This window comes from Microtus oregoni, unplaced genomic scaffold, assembly GCF_018167655.1.
Source record: "Microtus oregoni isolate MIOR12 unplaced genomic scaffold, Mior012 000013F_ref0000133, whole genome shotgun sequence".
Taxonomy (NCBI): Eukaryota; Metazoa; Chordata; class Mammalia; order Rodentia; family Cricetidae; genus Microtus; species Microtus oregoni.
In genome coordinates this window covers 23,259,543-23,281,757 of record NW_024543072.1, presented here as the reverse complement: position 1 = coordinate 23,281,757, position 22,215 = coordinate 23,259,543, and the positions used below count along the sequence as shown (strand labels likewise).

The following is a 22,215-nucleotide window of genomic DNA, read 5'->3' as shown; positions in this document are numbered from 1 at the left end:
AGACCAGGTTGGCCTTGAGATCTCACAGAGATCTACCTGCCTCTGCCTTCCAAGTGCTGGGACAAAAGGTGTGTGCTTCCTGTCCTAGTCAGTGCTCTGTTGCTGTGAAGAGACGCCACGACTGTGGCAACTCTTATAAAGGAAAACATTTCATTGTGGCTGGTTTACAGCTCAGAAATTTAGTCCATTATCATCATGGCGGGAAGCATGGCGGCACACAGACAGACATGGTGCTTGAGAAGTAACCGAGAGTTCTACATCTGGATCAACAGACAGCAGGGAGATAGAGAGAGAGAGAGAGAGAGAGAGAGAGAGAGAGACAGAGAGAGACAGAAACACACACACACACACACACACAGAGAGAGAGAGAGAGAGAGAGAGAGAGAGAGAGAGACAGAGACAGAGACAGAGAGAGACAGAGAGGGCCTGACTGGCTTGAGCATTTGAAACTCCAAAGTCTAGGCCCAGTAACATACTTCCCCAACAAGGTCACACCCTACTCCAACAAGGCCACATGTCCTAAGTCTTTCAAATAAGCCTTTCACTCCCTATGAGCCGGTGGGATCCATTTTCATTCAAACCACCCCACCTCCACACCTGCTTTCTAGTAGCTTCTATGCCATAAGCATACAAAGGGATGGTTTGCTAAAATTGCTTGAAATTGAAATTGCTTGGGTGTATATTACATTGTAACCATATTTTATGAATTAAATAGCTTAAAGTATTGAGTAGTAATACTCAATCATCATCTTTGGGAATAAACTCTTACTTAATATTATTATAAAGCATAATTAAGCCTCAAGTGTGCCAAACCAGAGGCACAGGTAGATATTTCGCTCAAAAGAGATGAGCTTATGATCCCTGGTCCATCAATAGAGCTTACTCTGTGCTTGCTCTACGGCAGAGTGACTTATCCATTTTAACATTGCCAGAGATTATCAAGTCGGTGTGACTAAGTCTGTGCATACTATTCCTTTATGGATTTTCTCTGTGGGAAAATTTTAGAGCATTAGAAGAGACTGCAGTGATATGGGCCATAAGCTTCATTTTAATGATTTCTGTCATTGTGAAAACAAAGGAAAAGTATATAGCTTGCTGGCAAGCTCCTAGCTTTTATAAAAGCCTCAATTATTTGGATGTATAGATTATATTTTACCAGTCCTATGGCATAATAGGCTATTCCCTTGGTCAGAAATATTGCAGAGTTGTTTTGTTTGTGCTTGTAGGGTGAAGATGATGGATGTAGTTATCCTTGAATAGTTGGTATTTTCTTAATGACGACTGGAATTCTGTAATAGTCAAGTATTATTTAGAGTTAATTACAACACAAGACACTTTTCTCTCATTAGCTCAAGTCATAGATTTTATATCATTGATAGATAAGAATTATTTTATGCCTAGAGACTCATGTTCCAACCCCATCCACGTACGGTGTTAGACAACTTTCCCTGAGAAGGTGATATATGCCAACTATTATTGAATATATAAAGTAGCTAAGGTGATTTGGAAGGGGCTTATTCCCAGCTGGATAAGTACAGTCTGCTTGGGCCTATGCCTGCTACCAGTACCTATGCCAGAGAAGGAGCTGCCGGGTGCTGGCAGCGCTGGTGTTAAGAGGCCGCAACAGGGTGGTTTTCAGGAAACCCATTTAGGCCTGTACACGTGCAGCCTTCAAAAGCATCCACATTCCTCTCAGGCACAGTGATCACCACAGAGAGTGCCCAGATAGTTATGTCCACTGATAAGAGCCTTGAAGGAACTGCTCCTTGCCCCGGCTCATGACAGAAAGAACAGAATGACCCAGATAGCACAGAGGGAGGACAGGGAGATTCCATTTGTGTTATGTGTGGGAACGTAAAGACCCAAACGGCTGATGTCATGAGAAATAAATAAATGAAATAACCATACAAACCAAGGGGAACAAAACAGATAACAGACAGAGAGACTATGGTGGGAAGCTGTGCACCCAGGGCATGGCAGACCCACTGCACAGCAAGGATTTGTGAGCTGTAGTTGAAGATGGGTAATGGATCTGTAGAACAGAGGAAGTCAGACAGACAAGATAGGAAATGAAGGGGGTGATGAGCACAGCCCTGCAGACCGACCCAAAAACCAGAGCAGCCCCGGAAGTAGCCCAACAGAGCGCAAGCTTTAAGAAGGTGTTCTCAGCCAGAGGAAACAGGAAAGAGAACAGAGAGAAATGGCTGATAAGGCCAGGTGAAGTCAGGGCTTCAAGCCGCGTTCATGGAGACTCCTGTAGAGTCAAAGAGGAAACACTTTGAAGATGCAGCAGAATCGGTTTTCACTAAGAGGAATTCAGAGGAACCCTTGCTGAGACTGCAGTGCCTGGAGTCAGGGAGTGCTGGGGAAGGTTGGGCAGGGTCTCTCATCTCATACGGTCCACCAGGCTCGGTTTTAGCTGAATTTGCAGATGAAGCCATTAGGGACACAGAAAACCTCGCGACCTGATTTCTATTGATTTAGTTGTTTGTTTATTATAGAGAATACAGGCCCGTTATGAGATTTACGTTCTGTTTGCGGTCCAGAAGAAGGTGGCTAAATGGCCCAAGGAGTAACTTTCCTTTTACAGAGACAGGAATTTTGTTTCTGATCGGTCCTCCATTGGAAGCCTGTCCAGTGCAAATGCTGCAGGGCGAATCCAGCAGCTGCATTTATCCGAAGACTTAAGCCCTGGGGAAATACAGGAGAATACTGTCTCTCTCCAAGCAGGTATCTGCCTCACACATCTGGGTTTTGCTGCTTAATACTGCCTTCTTTATCGTGCTGTTGTTCCTTGTTATAACATAAGTACGGTGGTGTCGGGTGCGCACAATCTGCAGGATTCCAGATGTGGAGCAGTGACTCCGCACGAATGCCAGCGCCTTCTTGGTGCTGCTGTTGGGCTGGCAGGTTAACGATACGGCAGATGAGATTGCTGGGCTAAAGCGCACAGCTTGGTCTGAGCAGAACCGCGCTTCCTACAGTTTCCGCGATCTTAGAGTATCCTATTTAATGCAAGCATCCCACTCCCAAGGGGCCAGGGAGTCTTCCTCCTCAGACCAGTCCCATGGAGAAGAGAGAGATGACAACTGCCTGGGTTTCCAAAGGAACGAGAAAGCTAAGCGGGATAAGCCTTTTCCTGGTGGACCTCTCTCCAGCTTGCACCTGTCAGGGTGTTTGGGTTTAATAGAGCAAGCAGCCATATAGTGTCGGTGCTTCAGGTCAGTCTTGACCCTGGAGCAGCCCGGAAAGGAAAAGGGGGTGCTGGAAGCCAGCAGAACTTGGGGAGACTCTGAGGCGAGGACCATGTGTGGCAGAGGACAGGAGCTGAAAGGCAATGGGCACAAGACAGACTTGCATTATTCGTAGCTATTTCCTACTGGGGAACGAAGAGAAGTTTTACCAGGGACACGTGAAGGCAGAGAACTAGGTCTTCCTTCCCTGTGAAGTCTGCGTGCACTAAGAAAGGCTCCTAGCTCTTCACAGGCTGTGCTCGCCTACCTGTTTAAAGGTTCCCCGGAGACCGTGCTAACTTGTCTCAGAGCTCCCGGTAGTCTGGGTATTCTCAGAGTGCTACAGTTGGTGGTGATCACAGTGGGATTATGGGGCTTGTCAGTGCCTAGAGAGGGACATAAGAGGCTTGGGGGCTAGAATGCCCCAGGTGTTCTGTTTGGTGGGGGTACCTAGGGTACATATAGATAGTCTTCCGGAGCTGTATGCATCATATGGGCTTACTGGACATCATCTTTTTTACATCTAAATGAGAAAGATGCATAGTTAGTGTAGTCTGGGAATTTCCTCCACTCAGGTGGATGGCCATATGTCCTTAGCCGTGTTTCATAAGACCCCAGGCTTCAGTTTGCCCATATGAAATATTGTTGCGAGATCATACGGTGATGTGTGGAAGTCTTCAGTGTGAGGTGTGTAGCTCCATAGGAGGAACTGTGTCTCTATTTACAATGCAAACAGAGGCAGCTGCGCGGGGGGGGGGGGGGGGGGGGGGGGACGACAAAGGGCACGACTCCCAGCCCGTGATGATTAGCGGTCTGTCACCTTCTCTGAAACCATAGAACATAGTCTGATCACCAGGGTCTGGGGACTGTACCGAAAGTCACGATTCATGTGCACACCAGTTTATTGTATTCCTGGTAAATGCTGGGCGCACGCTGGCTCCTGGAGAGTCTGACGGGTTTGATTGCTTCCCTCCCAGCCTGCTGTGCTGCCCTCACTGAGCTGGCTCTCAACGACACCAATGCCCACCAAGTGGTTCAGGTAAGAGCACCACCAAAAGCAGCTTCAGAGAGGCAAGGGTCTATTTGACATACACTTATTACAGTCCATCGCTGGGGAAATCAGGCAGGAGCTCAAGGCAGGGACCTAGAGCCAAGAAAGAAAAACAGGGGCCATGAAGGAGTTCTGTGTACTGGCTTGTTCCCTTTGGTGCTTGTTCAGCCTTCTTCCTTATACAACCCAGTACCCCCTACCCTGGGGTGACAATGCCCACAGTGAGCTAGACCTACCTAAATCAATTAACAAGCAAGATCATGTACCACATACACGCCCATGCTAGCCCAATTGAGGTAATCCCTTCACTGAGACTCCCCCAGGTAACTCTGGGCACTGTTCAGTTGATAACCGAAGCTCAATAGAACTTAGAAAGGGCAGATGCTGGTAACGTCCCTGCCTGTCTTGCAGCCGCTTGTTTGGGTTCTTGCAGGGTTTTACAGAGGAGGAGACTAATAGCTGTGATGTCATCTTGGGCATGCGTGGTGGCAGTGGGGATGGCCTAAGTCCATAGGCACCACAGCAGGTGGGGAAGTGGTGGGAAGAACAGCCAGGTTGGGCACAGGTCCGGCCTTCATGACTTTCTGGGTTCATTCCCAGAGGGGGGAAAAATTGTCTGACCTCTCATGAGTATATGCATGAATAAAACAGAATAATCTACAGGGAAGTTATAGCTATAATGGTCAGATTTATGGAGGTGGATAAGATGCCATGCATTCAGAGCTGACAGAAAGCCAAAACTGGCTTTTTCACCTCCATGGATATGCCTACTGCTGTTTCCACAATTAACTTGATTTCTTTAATGTTTGTCCCTTTTCTGTCATTTTTCTTTTTCTAAAAAACACTTATTTTAAAATGGTTAATCTCTGTGTATTCTCTAATTATCAAAAACAAAAAGGGAGAAAAAATCTGTTTTATAGTTTGAATTTGGTATTTGTGGAATGTCTATGTACCTGTGTTTTCATGTGTCTGTTCATTCATGTGTGTGGGTGTGCATGCATGTGTGTGGGTGTGCATGCATGTATGTGGGTATGCATGCATGTGTGTGTGGAGGCCAGAGGTGACATTCATTGGGAGAGGTCCACTTCTTTTAAAATCGAGATTAAAAAAAAAATGATGCTCATATGTGTGTATCTGCCTGTGGGTTTGTGCACATAAGAATGTAGGTTCTTACAGAGTCCAGAAGGGGGCAGTGGATCTCCTGTAGTTGGAGTTACAGGCAGCTGAGAGTCACCAACTTTGGTGCCAGGGACCTAACTCCAGTCCTCTGCAGGAGCAGTGTGTGCTTTCAATTGCCAAACTGTCTTTCCATCACCCAACCTTGTTTCTGAGACAGGCATTTCATGGGCACAGGGCTTACTTATTCGGCTAGATTGGCTGGCCAATGGTCTGCAGGGAGCCCCCATCTCTCTCTTTTCAGCACTGGGATTACAAGTGAGCCACCTCACCCAGCTCATTAATATTTTTTTTTAACTTCAGTTCTTAGAACTGAACTCATGCTGGGCAGCAAGCTCATCACGAACAGCACCATCGCTCCAGCCCTTAGGTTTGAGCATAAAGATGTTTGAATTCCTTTATTCCGTCCCTTCATGTTCTCCCACTCTTTGCTTTTATGATATTTAAATAATTTTAAATTTATGTAGTCTATTATATAATAGTATTATATAATTCTGCCTTGAAAAAAATTAAGCTTGTTTTTAGTCTTTGGCATTTAACAGTATCACATTGACAGTTTTAATATCGTCCTTACTATCTGTTTACATTGTTGGAAGGCTTTGGTCGTGCTCCTGAATGCTTGTCTCTCTGGGTAGTATCGCTACTGCTAGTCACTGACACATAACCTCTTGGTTTTTCCAGGAAAATGGAGTATATACAATCGCGAAATTAATTTTACCAAATAAACAAAAGAATGCTGCACAAACAAATCTCCTACAGGTAACAAGCCTGTCTCTTGCTCCTTGTCTCAAGGTATTGGAGTCTGGGGGGCCACATAAGATGATGTGTACTTTTTAGGGTTGTTTAGGTGAGCATGGGGCCCTGTGCAGATGGGAAGGGAGTGTGCTTAATTAGTGATGGAGTTGGTATGACAACCAGTGATTCCAAATAGCATGGAAGAGCCAGAAACAGCTCCCTGTGAGTGACTTATGGGGCTGAGCCAATGGCTTCTTTGTTCATCGGTTGGTTGTACTTAAAAAAGGTATTTTGTTATGCATCAGAATATAACAACAATGTAAAAATGATTGTCATCTTTAAACATGAACCATAGTCACCAACATTTTGTCTTTGAAAAGGAAACCCCAGAAATGGACTTTGGTGGATGAGAAGGTATTTAAAAGGGGACAAGGAACTCCTGGGCACTACTGCCCCAGGATGGCAGGAATTTCCATGGCGGTGGTATCAGCAGGCGAGAAGTGGAGAATTTAAACGATGCTTGGGAATGGGGGGCGATGCTGAGTGGCTTGGGTTGTGTGTCTTGTAACAGTGTCAAAGGCAGAAACTAGGCCCACTTATATAGAATCCTTTGTACTTCTCTGGGGAGTGAGCATTAGGGATTGTGTTCCCAGTGACATTAGAATGACAAGATTCACTAAGTCATTTACAAAAGGGAGTAAAACTGCTTTGAAGGTCAGCGTTTGAAAGGATGGGTATGGTTAGCCTTATTTAGACCAGCCTTTGAGGGGATGGGTATGATTAGCCTTGCCTAGACCAGCGTTTGAGGGGATGGGTATGGTTAGCCTTGCCTAGGTCAGTATTTGAGGGGATGGGTATGATTAGCCTTGTTTAGACACTGCACATAGGCATCAATACATTGTATGCTTCCCTATAACCTGTTGGGGACCAGCCTTAATAAAAATACCACTTACTAGGGTAGAGACCTGGGGATTAGAACTAAGACATGAGTGAAAATAATAAAACAGAAAGCAGGATAGAATCAGGAGGGAGTTGCAGTACATACTGAAATTCCTGTGTTCAATTTTCCATACGCTTTTATACCCAATACACAGGGGGAAGCAGAGTAAAACCTGCTTTAACATGGTACACAGGACAACCAGAACAGTTACTTGCTTCAACACGTTGAGCCATCAAGCAATTAATCCATGAGAAAAGTATTCTGTTGGTTATGCAGTGAACCCACCCTGTACCAAGTATCCTGAAGGCAGCTACTCCCAAGGTCAAACCTCCTATATCAAAAGAAGGAGCAGAAGCATGTTGGAATATTCTGACCATTGCTTAGGGTGGAGAGGCTCTCCCTGTATGGACCATCTTAATGTCAAAAAGACCAAATAACCACACCCCAGGGTCAGGATTGTAGCCACACTTGTCAACAACTTTAAATAAGCCCAAACTCTCTGATCTCCAGACAAGGTGGAAATAGGCTCACATTTTTGGGCCTCCACAATCATCGTGTACGCTTTCCATGTTTCTATGTATGTGTTCTAAAAAGTCCTTTAATCTTGTCATTTAACATAATGGCCAAACTCTGAGAGCTTCTTGGTGCTACTGTGTGCAGCCAGACAGGGGTTTTGGGGAGCTACTGTGAGCATATAGGAAAGCTGGGCTTTCTCTAGTGCAATCAGATGCACAGCGCTGCCCCGGACAGCACAGCCAGTCAGAGCTGTCATGAGCATGAGCTTTGCTAAGCCAAGAGAGGTTTTAAAGCTCCAACTAGAAGGGTTCCATGTTCTCTTCTCCACTGTCTTCCCAGGCTTCTTCACGCCCCTTTATTCTCTGTCAGACTCTGGGCAGCTTTGTTTGGATCTTCTATGTGCAGATCATCAATTTTATGAAATGATCCCAGGTTTCCAGAAGACCAGAATCACTCTGCTGGTCTCTGGGTCACAAGTGAACCTGCTCACTGCTCTCCACCCCCTCCCCTGTCTCCTCTGCCATCCTAGTCAGGGTTTCTCTTGCTGAGGCAAAACACCATTTCCCAAAGCAAATTGGGAAGAAAAGAGGTCAGCATCAAATGGGCCAGCAACCTGGAAACAAGAGCGGATGCAGAGGCCATGGAGGGGTACTGCTTATTGGTTTGCTCTACATGGCCTGCCTTCTTATAGAACCCAAGATTGCCAGCCCAGGGATGGCTTCACCCACAATGGGGCCCTCCCCATCAGTCACTAAGGAAGGGAATGCCCTACAGCTGGATCTTATGGAGGCATTTTCTCAACTGAGGTTCCCTTCTTTCAGATGATTTTAGTTTTTGTCAAGTTGACATAAAACTAGCCAGGGCACCACCCCCATTTTTTCTCCCCCACTGCTTTTCTTTTCGATCCCTTCCCCCTTTTACTTTCTCCCCTGTAGACTATCAGAAGCTAATTTTTTATATATGAAAATATATAGCTGCATTTATTTATTTTTGTGTGCTTCTGTGTGTAGGCAGTCATACCATGGAACATGTTTGGGTGTCTGAGAGCAGTCTGTTAGTTCTCCCCTTCCAGCATGTGGGTCCTGGGGATCAAACCCAGGTCCTTAGGTTTGACAGCAAATGCTTTTACCCACTGAACCATCTTGCTGGTCCCAGGAAATTGTTTTTCTCAGTTAAAGTACTCAGGTCTCTTTGTAAGCCTTTTTAATGATTGACCATCCATTGTTCTATTTGGAGAATGGTAGGACCTTTTTATTCAGGAGACCAATCTGTCACACTTGACTCCAGTGTGCCGGTTACTGTTTCCCCATGTGGTGTTTTCCAGTGGTTAGAAACCATATGAATAGCGAACGTGAACCCTGAATTCCTGGAAGTCTCTGGTTGTGTGGCTTCCTGGGCAGAGGAATGTCTTTTCTTATACCGCTGTTCATTTTGTACATTCTAGAAAGGAGTCAGTGGCCAGTATGGAGTAAGCAGGGCCACATCTCCAGCCCTGTAGATGGGAGTGGGACTTGGGAGTTGCTGCTACTCTTGGCTTAGGTCCGCCACCCACAGGGAGGCCTCTGCGATGGCTGCTCCTGGTAGTTCTGCACTGAAAAGGTTTTAATTTGTTGTGCTGCCCCTAAGAGCCATCTCTTTCGTTTCCTAGTGTTATGCTTTCAGAGCCCTGAGGTTTCTCTTCAGTATGGAAAGGAACCGGCCACTCTTTAAAAGGTATGAGTGTGAACTAAAACGGGTGATTACCACACTAAAGTTCTTGCTAGGCCAACCTGACTTCGCATTCTTGACTAGAGGCTGTGCAAAGACACTGGCTCTATGCAAGCCTTGCCTCTCCAGACTTCTTAGACTCCACAGATTGAACAGCTCTTGCAGTCACCTCATAGGCCATGTGACAGCTGCCTGCATCGGTACAGCTCCTCACAAACCATGAAACTGCTGAGGCCCTGGCCTGAACTAAGGATATTAACATCTTGAGTAGATAGAATCAAAACACATACTTGTCTTTGACTATTCAGAAATTCCATAGTTAGTCTGGTCATTTCCTCGTACCAACCAGGGTTTGTTTAAGGCACCCTTGGTAGGCTGGGAACCAGGACCAGGCTGGAAGGGAGTTGGTGAGTATGGTGGAGAAATAGGCCGTAGGAAGCAGACACGTTGCACACATAGGGCACACATACCCTATGGAAAAAATCCACCTCCACAATCTTACCAAAATATTATTGATGAGGGAAGACTGGATGTCAAATCAAATCCTTTGTTGAGAGGTGCGGCCCACTTTCTATTGTTGCTATATTTTCCTATGGCATCTGAATTTAAGGGAACAGAAATGAAAACTATTTATTATAAACTTTCACTTCATAGCCCAAAGCCATCCGTCTTAATGAACTCAAACATTTTAAGAGGGCTTGGAAGCCAGCACTTTGAAAATGCATAATCCTCTCCGTTGTTTTTCAATTTCCAGCATTATATTTTCATAAAACATTTCAAAATTAAAAGTATATTTCCATGCTGGGGTTAAGTTTAGAGCTGTAACAGATGACTCCATGTAAGTGCTGAGTACTTCATGAACACCTAACAAACATCCTCTTTGAGCATGCTTCGTGTCTGTACCCCCAGATAGATTACAAACAAGGCCATAGTATAATGTTTCCACTACATTGTCTTTTGTCGCCATAGAAACAATGTGCAGTCCGCCCCTCCCCGGCTCTAAGTGTGAAGTCCAGTGCAGTAACTAAGCACCACGCTGTTCAGTGGGCCTTTAGAACATTGCTCTTCCTCTTCGCTCACCCTGCGGGGAATACAGCTACAGTGGAAATTTCCATGATAAGCCAGCACGTACTATTTCTGTCCTCTGCTGATAACCTAATGAAGTTAGGTTCGTGGGTAGGGTTAGCTGGTGAGCGAGCTGCATCAAAAGGGCAGCAACGGCTCCCTGTTCCCGAGCTCCACATTAACTGTGGGTGTTTTTTTCTGTAGACTTTTCCCCACTGACCTGTTTGAGATCTTCATTGACATAGGCCATTACGTCCGCGATATCAGTGCCTATGAGGACTTAGTGTCACAGCTGAATTTACTGTTGGTAAGTCTTGAGGTTTAAACGTTTGTGCATGCTGTTCTGTGCACGGTCAGGATGAAATAACAGCAGCCCGTTTCCCTTTATGACATGGTTAGGAGGATGAACTGAAGCAGATTGCTGAGAATATTGAAAGCATCAATCAGAAGAAGGCGCCACTGAAGTATATAGGCGACTATGCCGTGCTGGACCATCTCGGAAGTGGAGCTTTTGGCTGTGTTTACAAGGTGACTCCACCCTGGAAAAGGGTTCTTATATTACAAAACAAACTTGAAATCACACTTGGAGGTCCATACTTGTTTTTATTGGAGTCCTTGTCATTGAAAACTGGAGAATAAATGGAGATAAAAATGAGAGTGGTTGTTTTGGTACCATAGGGTGTGGTCATGCTGTGGGTGTTGCCTTGGTTCTCAGCTCATTGGCTGACACAGGGCGTCTTCCACCCGTCACAGGGAAGTGGTCGAAATAGCTTGTCCCAGTGCATGACAGTTTATAAATTTCCTCCAGCGTTTCTGCTCCTGCACAGTGAAATCCTTCTGAGTCCTGCAGGGGGCGCCAAACCAGAAGCTAACAGGACTGAGCTCAGCCCAGCGGTCCTCCATGTTCCTAATGCTAACTCTTCAGTACAGTTCCTCATGTTGTGGTGGCCCTGGCTTAGTTAGATTTTTATTGCTCTAAAGAGACACCATGATCATGGCAACTTTTATAAAGGAAAAACATTTAATTGAAGTGGGGGGCTTATATTTTCAGAGGTTTAGTCCTTTATCCTCATGGTGGGACCTGTGGTGTGCAGGCAGACATGATGCTGGAGAAGGAGTTGAGAGCCTTACATCAGCAGGCAACAGGAAGTGGTCTGAACTAGATGTAGCTTGAGCCTAGAAGACCTCAAAGCCTGCCCCCACAGTGACACACTTTCTCTAATAGGGCCATATCTACTTCAACAAGGCGATACCTCCTAATAGTGCCACTCCCTTTGGGGGCCATTTGTTTTCAAACTGCCATAACCCCCAGCCATAAATTTATCTCATTGCTACTTAATATCTACAATTTCTCTACTGTTAGATTACGAAATGGTAATGTAAATATGGGACATGCAGGATATCTGAAAACCACCCCTGGGTGGTCGTTCTGCTGAGAACTGGTGGGCTAGAGTCTCATGCTATGGCTCGGTTAACCATGTGATTTTTTATTCTAGTTAATCCGTCTTTGTCTTAACCCTCAGTTCTCATCAGGGTATTTAATTAAACAATTTTTTTTCTTTCCTTATTTTAGGTTAGGAAACGTAGTGGTCAAAACCTTTTAGCAATGAAGGAGGTCAATTTACATAACCCAGCATTCGGGAAGGATAAGAAAGACCGAGACAGCAGTGTGAAGAACATTGTTTCTGAATTAACAATAATTAAGGAGCAGGTAAATATCTGTCTTATTTCTGAGATGCCTCTGACATAAACGTCATCGAGGCTGAGCTCCTGTGCTGTTCTTACCCGTGCTGTTCATAAACAAGTCCAGTGTGAAATGCTGGACATTGGTGCAGTGATATTTTTACCAGTGTTTTTCTTGAAGCTTGTTATTGAGCCATGGAAACTCTTCTGGGAGTTTATAGCTGCCTTTGATGCAAAGCAGTTGAGCTTCCAACCCAGAACACACCATGCATGAGAAGCCCTTCTGTCTTCATCACGATCATGTTCAGTGCTTAGCTGCCGGTTACTGCATAGAAACGAGAGAAAGAGTCCCCAGCCTCAGTGTTTGGTTACCAAGTTACTGCACAGGAATACAAGAAAGACCACCCACCCCCAGCTTCAGTCAAGTAAAGCCAAACTGCTTACACCCCAAGTCTGACTTATTAAATCTAGAATGTGGGTTTTGATTCCTTTTCCTTTCCTTGACCAGTCTTGTGTGGTGGAATCTAGGCTGCTCATCAGATTGTGCTGTGTGGTCAAGGTGACCTTGACCCTTCCTCCCGAATCTCTACTCTAAGTTAGAAAGTGGAATAATTTCTAGCCTCATTGACAAAGGCATAAAGGACATCAAAATGTTCATTAATTTAACAGCAGCACAGTTTTAAGTCATTACAATCCGAAATGTTAGCTGACAGTTGGAGACGTCGCTGCAGTCTACAGACTCTAAGTGGTCATGGAGAAAGCTTGGGGTTGGAAACAGTCTGATAATGTTTGCTATCTGTTTTCTTACAGCTTTATCATCCCAACATTGTACGTTACTATAAAACATTTTTGGAAAGTAAGTATGAATTGCGTTTTTAATTAACAAAACATATCTTTGTTATTTATATTATATTGTCAGAAAGTAAGCTCATTCAGATTCTTTCTTTGATGGAGGAAGGTCATTGGTTAAATAAAAAGAAACTGCTTGGCCCTCATTGGTTAGAAGATAGGTGGGAGGAATAAACAGAACAGAATGCTGGGAGGAAGAAGAAGTGAGCTCAGACTCCACAGCTCTCCTCTCGGGAGCAGACGCCTCAGAGAGACGCCATGCTCCCCGTTCCAGGGAAGATGCACGCGATGAAGCTCCGACCCAGGATGGACTTAGGCTAGAATCTTCCCGGTGAGCGCACCTAGCTGTGCTACATAGAATATTAGAAATGGGCTAAATTAATATGTGAGAATTAGCCTAGAAGAGGCTAGATAGAAATGGGCCAAGTGGTGATTAAATGAATACAGTTTGTGTGTTGTTATTTCGGGCATAAGCTAGCCAGGCAGCCGGGGTGCTGGGGACGCAGCCCCACCGCCCTTATTACTACATTTCTTTTTTTCATTTTTTGAGACAGGGTTTCTCTGTGTAGTCCTGACTGTCCTGGAACTCACTCTGTAGACCAGGCTGGCCTTGAATTTTCAGAGATCCGCCTGCCTCTGCCTCCTGAGTGCTGGAATTAAAAGCTTGCATCACCACTACCTGGCCCAGGTGATCTCTGTACTTTCATTCTTAACAAACATCCCTTTGTCAGGCAGTGAAATGATCTCATAAGTGCTGATCTGAAAATAGTTAAAATATTTTGCTCCCCGCCATAGAGAAGCACAGTGTAAACAAACCAAAATAATTAAATGATTGTACAAGAAATGAGCTGGAGATGATCAAGAAAAAAAAGGGACTCAAACGATGACGGTTTTGGCAATCTTACGGTAGCTCCTGTGACATTTTCAACCCCCAAATAAAATGGAGGGGACTTCTCCTTCCAGATTTGTTTCAGTAGGTGCCACCAGGTGGCGACAGAGTCCCGGCTGCGCCCACAAGCTGGGAGGCCTGTTTCCTGCCAGTGGGATGGAGAACACAGTCAAAACTTTTAGAAAAGACAAACCCAGTCACTTGTTTACAAGTGAAGTCAGTCTTCAAACATCTGTAGCATAAAATCCCGAAGTATTTACACGTCAAGGACGACTGCCAGCCCCACGGGCAGTGGCTGCTGGGGCTCACTCCCTGCTGATAATAGCAGTTCTAAGGTGGACTGTGGTGCTGCGCATCTTAACCCCCAGGACTCCTGAGGCAGAGCAGGAAGATCTGTGTGAGTCTGAGGTCAGCCTGGGCTACACAGAGACATTCTGCCCCCCCCCCATCCAAAAAAAGTGATAAAAAAAAATCTTGTGTGCTGGGGTGTTTGTTATGGTTTTACATATTTCTTGGCATCGTGAAACTTCGGAAGTAGAAATGTCTGCAAGAGAGACATCAAATAGCAGGAGTTAGCCATATTGTGCCTTCCCGTGCAGACCAGCAGGAAGAGTGGTGTGCGTGCTTCCGTGCTACGGCACGAGAGTAGAGAAAGAAGTCAGCTGTGTGGCCGTACAGAAGGTGTCTGTCCTGTGCAGACAAACTCTAAATGTGTGTATTGTGTGCACATCCAACAGCCAGAAAAGACACGTCTCATGTCGTTGTTCGTAGTTCAAACTGGTTTTAGATGAAGGTAAGCAAAACAGAAGCAACAGCAGGAAGCTGAGCAGCATTTGCTAACAAAATCTTTGTGAACCGTGAAACCGAATCAGAGTCTGGGTCTCTCAGCTCAAAAGTGGCCACATAATGGTTTCTGCTATGGGCGGTTGTGTTGTTGCAACGTCATAGTGTGGCCCCAGGGTAAGTTTCTATGTGACTGTAAGAAATACAATTTCCTATGCAGTTTCCTGAATGTCTTATTTGATCTGAGGTACTAAGAGGCCTGGCCTGTGACTTGGGACAGTTGGCTCGTTGTCTTTGGCACCTCCCAGCCGTTCCTCATGATCACACTTGCCATTGTAAACTTAAGTTGGGAAAGTCTAGAGCCAGAAGAAGTTGCTGCTGGGCTGTGATGACCCCAAGACCTGCTCTGTGCTCTGCCAGAGCCGATCCTACCGCTAACTCTCTGCACTCTCTTGGGAAACCACAGGTCCTAATTTGCGAAGCCTTCCCAGGGTTCCGCATTCCCTTCAAGTCACTGTGGCCCTTTTGTGCTTTTGCACAGATGACAGATTGTATATCGTCATGGAGCTTATAGAAGGAGCCCCACTGGGAGAGCACTTTAGCTCTCTGAAGGAAAAACGGCAGCACTTCACCGAAGAAAGACTGTGGAGAATATTTATACAGGTACGCCCCCCCCCCCCCATCGAAATTCTCATCATGCAGTCAAGTCCCGAGCTGCCTTAGAGATGCACCGTGGTCTATGTGTCCAGTGGGGAATCAAATTTGCCTTCATTCTTATTTCAAGCTGTGCTTAGCTCTTCGGTACCTACACAAGGAGAAGAGGATTGTCCACCGGGATCTGACGCCAAACAACATTATGTTGGGCGATAAGGACAAGGTGACAGTTAGTAAGTATAAACTTCTTAAACGTTTTAACCCAAAGATATCTGAGTAGTAGTTCAGAGTAGAATCTTATTTCAGAGCGGGTCTGTGTGGTCCATAGAACTTTGGCATAGATGGAAAAGGTCTCGCAGAATTGTCCAGTGGAGTAGACACTGGCCACTTGGCCCTTTGGGGCAAGTGGAATGTAGCCTGTGTGACTAAGAATGGCCTTTTAGATTGTTGTTAAATTTTGACCTGCATGTAGGGGTCCACACCAGTAAACCAGCCCTTGGAAGTTGGAGGTAGATGGAACTAGGGCTCAAGGCCAGCTTAAGTTGCATAAGAAGTTTGAGGTTAGCCTATGCCACATAGGCTATCAAAAAAGCAAGAACAAAACAGAGACAAAATGCTTTTGTTAGATTGTAATTACTTTCCACATCCAAGAGAGAGTAGTCTTCACACAATATTGGATAGCAGCGATGCGGTTCTAAACAGCTGGTTGGCTCCTAAGAGAGAAGGCAGTACTCTGAGGATGCTCCCTTTTTCATTCCTCAGCTAACACCTCCTGAGGTTTTCCTTTCTAGCCCATAAAGAGAAGCTCTGATAATTAACACCTTAAGCACATTGCATTGGATCATTCCTTTCACGGTCCTGTCTTGCAGACGACAGCCTTACAGGGCTACAAAATTCATCCGTTTGCCTATTTGCATGTCATTGTTTTTTTTATTTTGTTTTGCTTTGTTTTGTTTTGGGTGTTTTCATCTGTAGCAGACAAGCCATAATAGTAGATCAAATTTCATTGATTAAGACAGGTCTTGGTGGTGAACACCTTTAATTCCAGCACTGGGAAGGTAGAGGCAGGTGGATATCTTTGAATCCGAGGTCAACCAGGCCTGTATAGTGAGATCCTGTCTTCAAAAAATAAATGAATAAGTAAAAAAAAAAATTAAATTAAAAAATTTCCCCCTAAATTAGTAGGTCTATTTTTACCACTACGTGTCCTAACTGTCCGTGGTCAGCTACTTTTTAGTTTAGGGTGATGTGTTACCTTCCTTCTGTTTTTCTCTGAGCTCTTTTGCTTCTCATTTCGAGTATTTATGCTTCACTAGCCACCAGGGGGAGGCGCTGTTCCTGTAGATTTGTAGTCTCCACAGTTTTTTTTGAGATCCCTACAGCAAAAGAATGTTGGAGAACACACTGCTAGAACCTGTAGGTTTATCTATGTATCCCTGCATGAAGACGCGGTGGTACACGGCAAGTTCTGCAGACATGGATGGTAAAGGGATGCATTTAAAAACCAAAGCAGGTTAGCCATTTGGTATCAGATAACCAATCAGACACTGCTCCCTGGGAAGATCCTTTCTCCCTCCCTGAGAATTGCTTCAATGCCTGCAGTTCTTCCTGGGTTGAGGCCACCCTTGGGCTTTCCCTGTTTGCTTTCAGTGTCCGTTGCTGTCTTTGTTCCGTCATGATGGAGAGACTTTATGTGGGTAGCTGCTGGCAATCTTAGGGAACACAGTCTCACAGCAAAGTCCTCGATTCTCTGGCTTTCCCAAATCTTTCTGCCCCCTCTTCTACAATGACCCCTGACCTTAGGTGAAGGAGTTGTATTGTAGATGTATCTGTTAGGATTGGGTTTCATAACTCAGCGTTTTGATTGGTTGTGTTTTTCTGTAATGTTAGAAGATACAAGTGATGTTATCCAGTTTAAGCAGGTTGTGTGTGTGTATAAAATGTGTATGTGTGTATAAAATGCATGTGTATAGTGTGTGCATAAAATGTGTGTGTATAGTGTACGTGTGTGTGCATAAAATGTGTGTGTAGTGTGTGTAGACTGTGTGTGTATAAAATGTGTGCATAATGTGTGTTTATAGTGTACACAAAATGTGTGTGTAGTGTGTGTGTATAAAATGTGTGTGTATAGTGTGCGTGTGTGTATAGTGTGTGTGTGTATAGTGTGCATGTGTGTGTGCATAAAATGTGTGTGTATAGTGTGTGTAATAACATTTAATAAAAAAAGAGACCATGAATTTGAAAGAGAACAGGAGGGGTCTATGGAAGGAGGGAAAGGAAGAGGGAAATGATGCAACTATAATCTCAAAAGATAAACAAATAAAAATAAAAGGAGTGTTGTTAGTGGTTTTCCTGGTTGGCACCACCCCCCAGTGTTTGCAGGCCACAGCCTAAGTGTTCCTGAGAGGAGGGGGCGGTCAGTGTTTCCTTGTTGTCAGAAGACAATAATTACTCCAGAGCCATTCCAAACAGACTCTTCCCAGACCCAGGCCCACCTGTACTCTAAAACCAGGACTGAAATGTCTTGATCACTTATTTTTTCTTGAATAGAACATACTGTTTTAGTTAAAAAAATTTAAAAACCAACTTAACGCAGAAACTCTTTAGATAAACGTTCCGTGCAAAGTCACTTGGAAACATTTTCAAGCCAATGAATTATGAAATAAAAAACCGAGAGATCAAACAATTGTGGATCTTCACTTTGGACAAATATTTGCTTAATCACTTGAAATCAATCATTTTTGCATAAACTTTTTATAAATCTGACTTACTTTTACTTAAGGTTTTTTTATAATTTATTTCTACATGATTATCTCAATTTATCGGTTAATGGATATTATTAATAATTGTGAGCTTGAATTGCAGAGCAAATTATGTGTGTACCAGCAAACCTTATTATATTCCTCTTACATGCTCGTTCAGGAGGTATTTTTGCTAATAATCATCTTTACATATTATTTTCTTACTAGAGTAGCTGTAATCATCTTTGGCTATATTTAAATATACTGATCTTAATTTCTACTGTAATAGTTCGCTTCATTTTTAGCTTAGTTTTTATATTTATATTTTATTTCATGGTAAGCATCAAAAGAGTTTGGAAACTAACATAGTGTCATGATGTGTATGAAGTTATTTGATCTACCTGTCTCCAAGTTCTAGCTCTGTGTCTCCAGAAAGGGGTACTTTTAATTCCTTTATAAATTCATTTCCTGTGGTATCCGATTTTCATTGTGGTGGTTTATTTTCCTAGTCCATGCCAGCCCATCTGCCATCCTGCCGATACAGCTCGGGGTTAAGCCAATACTCAGTGTTAGCAGTCTTGTCACTATGAGGTTATTGCCCGTGCTAATTACCTTTCCTTTCTCATAGACCTTTCTATTTTCCTTCGAGTTAATAGTTGCCTCCCTTTCTGTTTGTGTTTCTCATTTTCTGTGTGCCCAGTCTTTTCTGTTGTCAGAATTTGAAGCTTCATGTGCACGGTGTCCACAGGGGTTGATAAAAAAACATTTCCAATTTCCTGTCCTGGACCCTCCACTCCTGTAGCTGCTGCAGCATAAATTGAACCTCACCTGGGGTCTGGTACACAGCCATTATCCTGGATCTTTCCCTTTGCTCCCGCTCTTCCCTCCTGCATCAGCCTCCTGGATACTGAGGCTCCAGGCACGCACCTTCTTGATGTTGAAGGTATTTCTTCCTGGTTCTAGAGTCCTGCCTGGCTGTCAGGAGTTCCAGTACCAGTCTTACTTTTGTTGCCCAACTCACGAGCTACACTATCTCACTAGAAATTTCCAGGGTGTTCCTTTTGTCCTTGGTGCTGAGTAGGCATCTGAAACAAAGTGTGAGCTGCAGCATGGAGTCTAAAACCCGCTCCCTGGGACACGTTCTGCACTGTTCTTCTCTGCCCTTCTTGCTGCTGTTTTCTCCACCTTCTGCCCCCCTCCTCCCGCACTGCCACCTCACTCCCTCACCCACTTCTCAGGGAGGGTAAGGCTTCCCATGAGGGGTCAACAAGGTCTAGCACATTGTCTTGAGACAGAACCAAGGCCCTCCCCACTATATCTAGACTGAGCAAGGTATCCCTCCAAAGAGAGTGGGTTCCAAAAAGTTAGAACAAGCAGTAGGATCAATACTGGTCTTAACTGCCAGTGGCACCTCAGTCTGCCCCAGCCACACAACTGTCACCCACATTCAGAGGGCCTAGTTTGGTCCTATGCTGGTTCCTTTGCTGTCAAGCCTGAGTTGGTGAGCTCCTATTAGCTCAGGTAAGCTGTTTCAGTGGGTGAACACATCATGATTGTGACCTCTTTGCTCGTATTCTCCTTCCTCCCTCTCTTTGACTGGACTTTGGGAGCTCAACCCAATGCTCCGTTGTGGTTCTCTGCATCTGCTTCAATCAGTTGCTAGATGTTGGTTCTATGATGACATTTAAGATAATCAGCAATCTGAATACAGGGCAAGGTCAGTTTGGACCCCCCTCTCCACTATTGCTTAGGGTATTAGCTGGGGTCATCCTTGTGGATTCCTGGGAATTTCTCTAGTGCTAGTTTCTTGCTAGCCCCATAATGACTCCCTCAATCAAGATATCTCTGTCCTTGTTCTCTGTCTCCTTCCTCTCCCCCCTCAACCATCCCCTAGTTCTCCTCCCCCTCCCTTCTCCTTTCCTCCTCCCCCTCTGCCTTCATTTCTCCCCCCTTCCCCATGCTCCCAGTTTTCTCAGGAGATCTTGTCTATTTCCCCTTCCCAGGGGGATCTATGTATGTTTCTGTTAGGGTTCTCTTTGTTCTTAGCATCTCTGGGGTCGTGGAATATAGGCCCCTTTTCCTTTGCTTTACAGCTAGTATTCACCGATGAGTGAGTACATGCCATGCTCGTCTTTCTGGGTCTGGGTTACCTCACTTGGGATTTTTTTTTCTAGTTCCATCCATTTGCATGCAAATTTCAAGATGTTATTGTTTTTACCCCTGAGTAAGTGCTCCATTGTGTATCCATTTTTCAGTTGAGGGGCATCTAGGTTGTTTCCAGGTTCTGGCTATTACAGATAATGCTGCTAAGAACATAGTTGAACAAATGTCTTTGTAGTATGGTTGAACATCCTTTGGGTATATGCCCAAGAGTGGTATTGCTGGGTCCTGAGGTGTGTTGATTCCACTTTTCTGAGAAACAGCCATACTGATTTCCAGAGTAGGTTGTACAAGTTTGCTTTCCCACAAGCAATGAAGGAGTGTTCCCCTTACTGCACATCCTCTCAAGCATAAGCTGTCCTTGGTATTTTTGATCTGAGCCATTCTGACAGGTGTAAGATGGTATCTCAGAGTCGTTTTGATTTGCATTTCCCTGATGGCTAAGATTGTTGAACATTTCCTTAAGTGTCTTTCAGCCATTTGAAATTCTTCTGTTGACAACTCTATTTAGATCTGCACCCCCTTTTTAATTGAATTATTTGATATTTTGATATCTATTTCTTAAGTTCTTTATATATTTTGGAGATCAGTCTTCTCTCTTATGTGGGATTGTTAAAGACTTTTTTTCCCATTCAGTAGGCTACCTTGTTGTCTTATTGACTGTGTTCTTTGCTTTACAGAAGCTTTTTAGTTTCAGGAGGTCCCATTTATTTATTGTTGCTCTCAGTGTCTAAGCTACTGGGTTTATATTTAGGAAGTGGTCTCCTGTGCCCATGCATCGAAGGCTACTTCCCACTTTTTCTATCAGGTTCAGGGTGGCCAGATTTCTGTTGAGGTCTTTAATCAATTTGGACTTGAGTTTTGTGCATATAGTTAGATATGGATTTATTTTCATTCTTTTACATGTTCACATCCAGTTATGCTAGCACCATTTGTTGAAGATGCTTTCTTTTTTCAAATGTATAATTTTAGCTTCTTTGTCAGAAATTAGGTGTTCGTAGGTGTGTGGATTAATATCTAGGTCTTTGGCCTGGCAGTGGTGGCACACGCCTTTAATCCCAGCACTCGGGAGGCAGAAGCAGACAGATCTTTGTGAGTTTGAGGCCAGCCTGGTCTACAAGAGCTAGTTCCAGGACAGGCTTCAAAGCTACAGAGAAGCCCTATCTTGAAAAGCCAAAAAAAAAAAAAAAAAAAAAAAAAAAAAAAAAACAAACACAGAATCCAGGTCTTTGATTTGATTCTGTTTGTCTACCTGTCTGTTTTATACCAATACCACTCTGTTTTCATTACTGTAGCTCTATAATAAAGCTTATTGTCAGGATGGTGATGCCTCCGGAAGTTCCTTTATTGTACAGGATTGTTTTAGCTATCCTAGGTTTTTTTGTTTTTCCATATGAAGTTGAGTATTGCTCTTTTGAGGTCTGTGAAGAATTGTGTTGGGGTTTTGATGGGGATTGCATTGAATCTGTAGATTGCTTTTGGTACGATTGTCATTTTTATTATGTTGATCCTGCTTATCCAAGAGCACGGGAGATCTTTTTATTTTCTGATATTTTCTTCAAAGACTAAAAATTCTTGTCCAACAGGTCTTTCACTTGTTTGTGTTACCCCAAGATATTTTGTTACTTGTGGCTATTGTGAAGGGTGATGTTTCTCTGATTTCTTTCTTAGCTTCTTTATCATTTGTATATAGCAGGGCTACTCATTTTTTTTTTAAGTTGGTCTTGTATCTTGCCACATTACTGAAGGTGTTTATCAACTATAGGAGTTTCCTGGTAGAATTCTTGGCTTCACTTTTGTATACTATCATATCATCTGCAAATAGTGAAAGTTTGACTTCTTCCTTTCTAATTTGTATCCCCTTGATATCCTTTTGTTGTCTTTGGATTTTCACTGAGTTCCTTTGAGTGCAGCCATCTGCTTCTTGCTGCCTTGTTGGCTGTGGTACCTTGGGCAATGAATCTGTTTCTGGTTGGCGTCCAGTGCACTGTATGGGGAGGAGGGGATCTGGGACTTCATCTTTGACTCTGTAG

The 22,215-nt window shown here is 44.1% G+C and overlaps 1 protein-coding gene across 3 annotated transcripts in view; it reads left to right on the top strand.

Moving 5' to 3' along the window:
* Positions 1-22,215, top strand: part of Nek10 (NIMA related kinase 10) — a 179,942-nt gene that overhangs the window by 42,722 nt on the left and 115,005 nt on the right. For all 3 annotated transcript variants that reach the window (XM_041663105.1, XM_041663107.1, XM_041663106.1), the window contains 10 exons: positions 2,591-2,730; positions 4,211-4,272; positions 6,142-6,219; positions 9,300-9,364; positions 10,628-10,730; positions 10,823-10,951; positions 11,997-12,134; positions 12,917-12,962; positions 15,169-15,290; positions 15,412-15,514. In XM_041663105.1, coding sequence (XP_041519039.1) covers positions 2,591-2,730; positions 4,211-4,272; positions 6,142-6,219; positions 9,300-9,364; positions 10,628-10,730; positions 10,823-10,951; positions 11,997-12,134; positions 12,917-12,962; positions 15,169-15,290; positions 15,412-15,514 — 986 coding nt within the window. The remainder of the gene's footprint in view (positions 1-2,590; positions 2,731-4,210; positions 4,273-6,141; positions 6,220-9,299; positions 9,365-10,627; positions 10,731-10,822; positions 10,952-11,996; positions 12,135-12,916; positions 12,963-15,168; positions 15,291-15,411; positions 15,515-22,215) is intronic.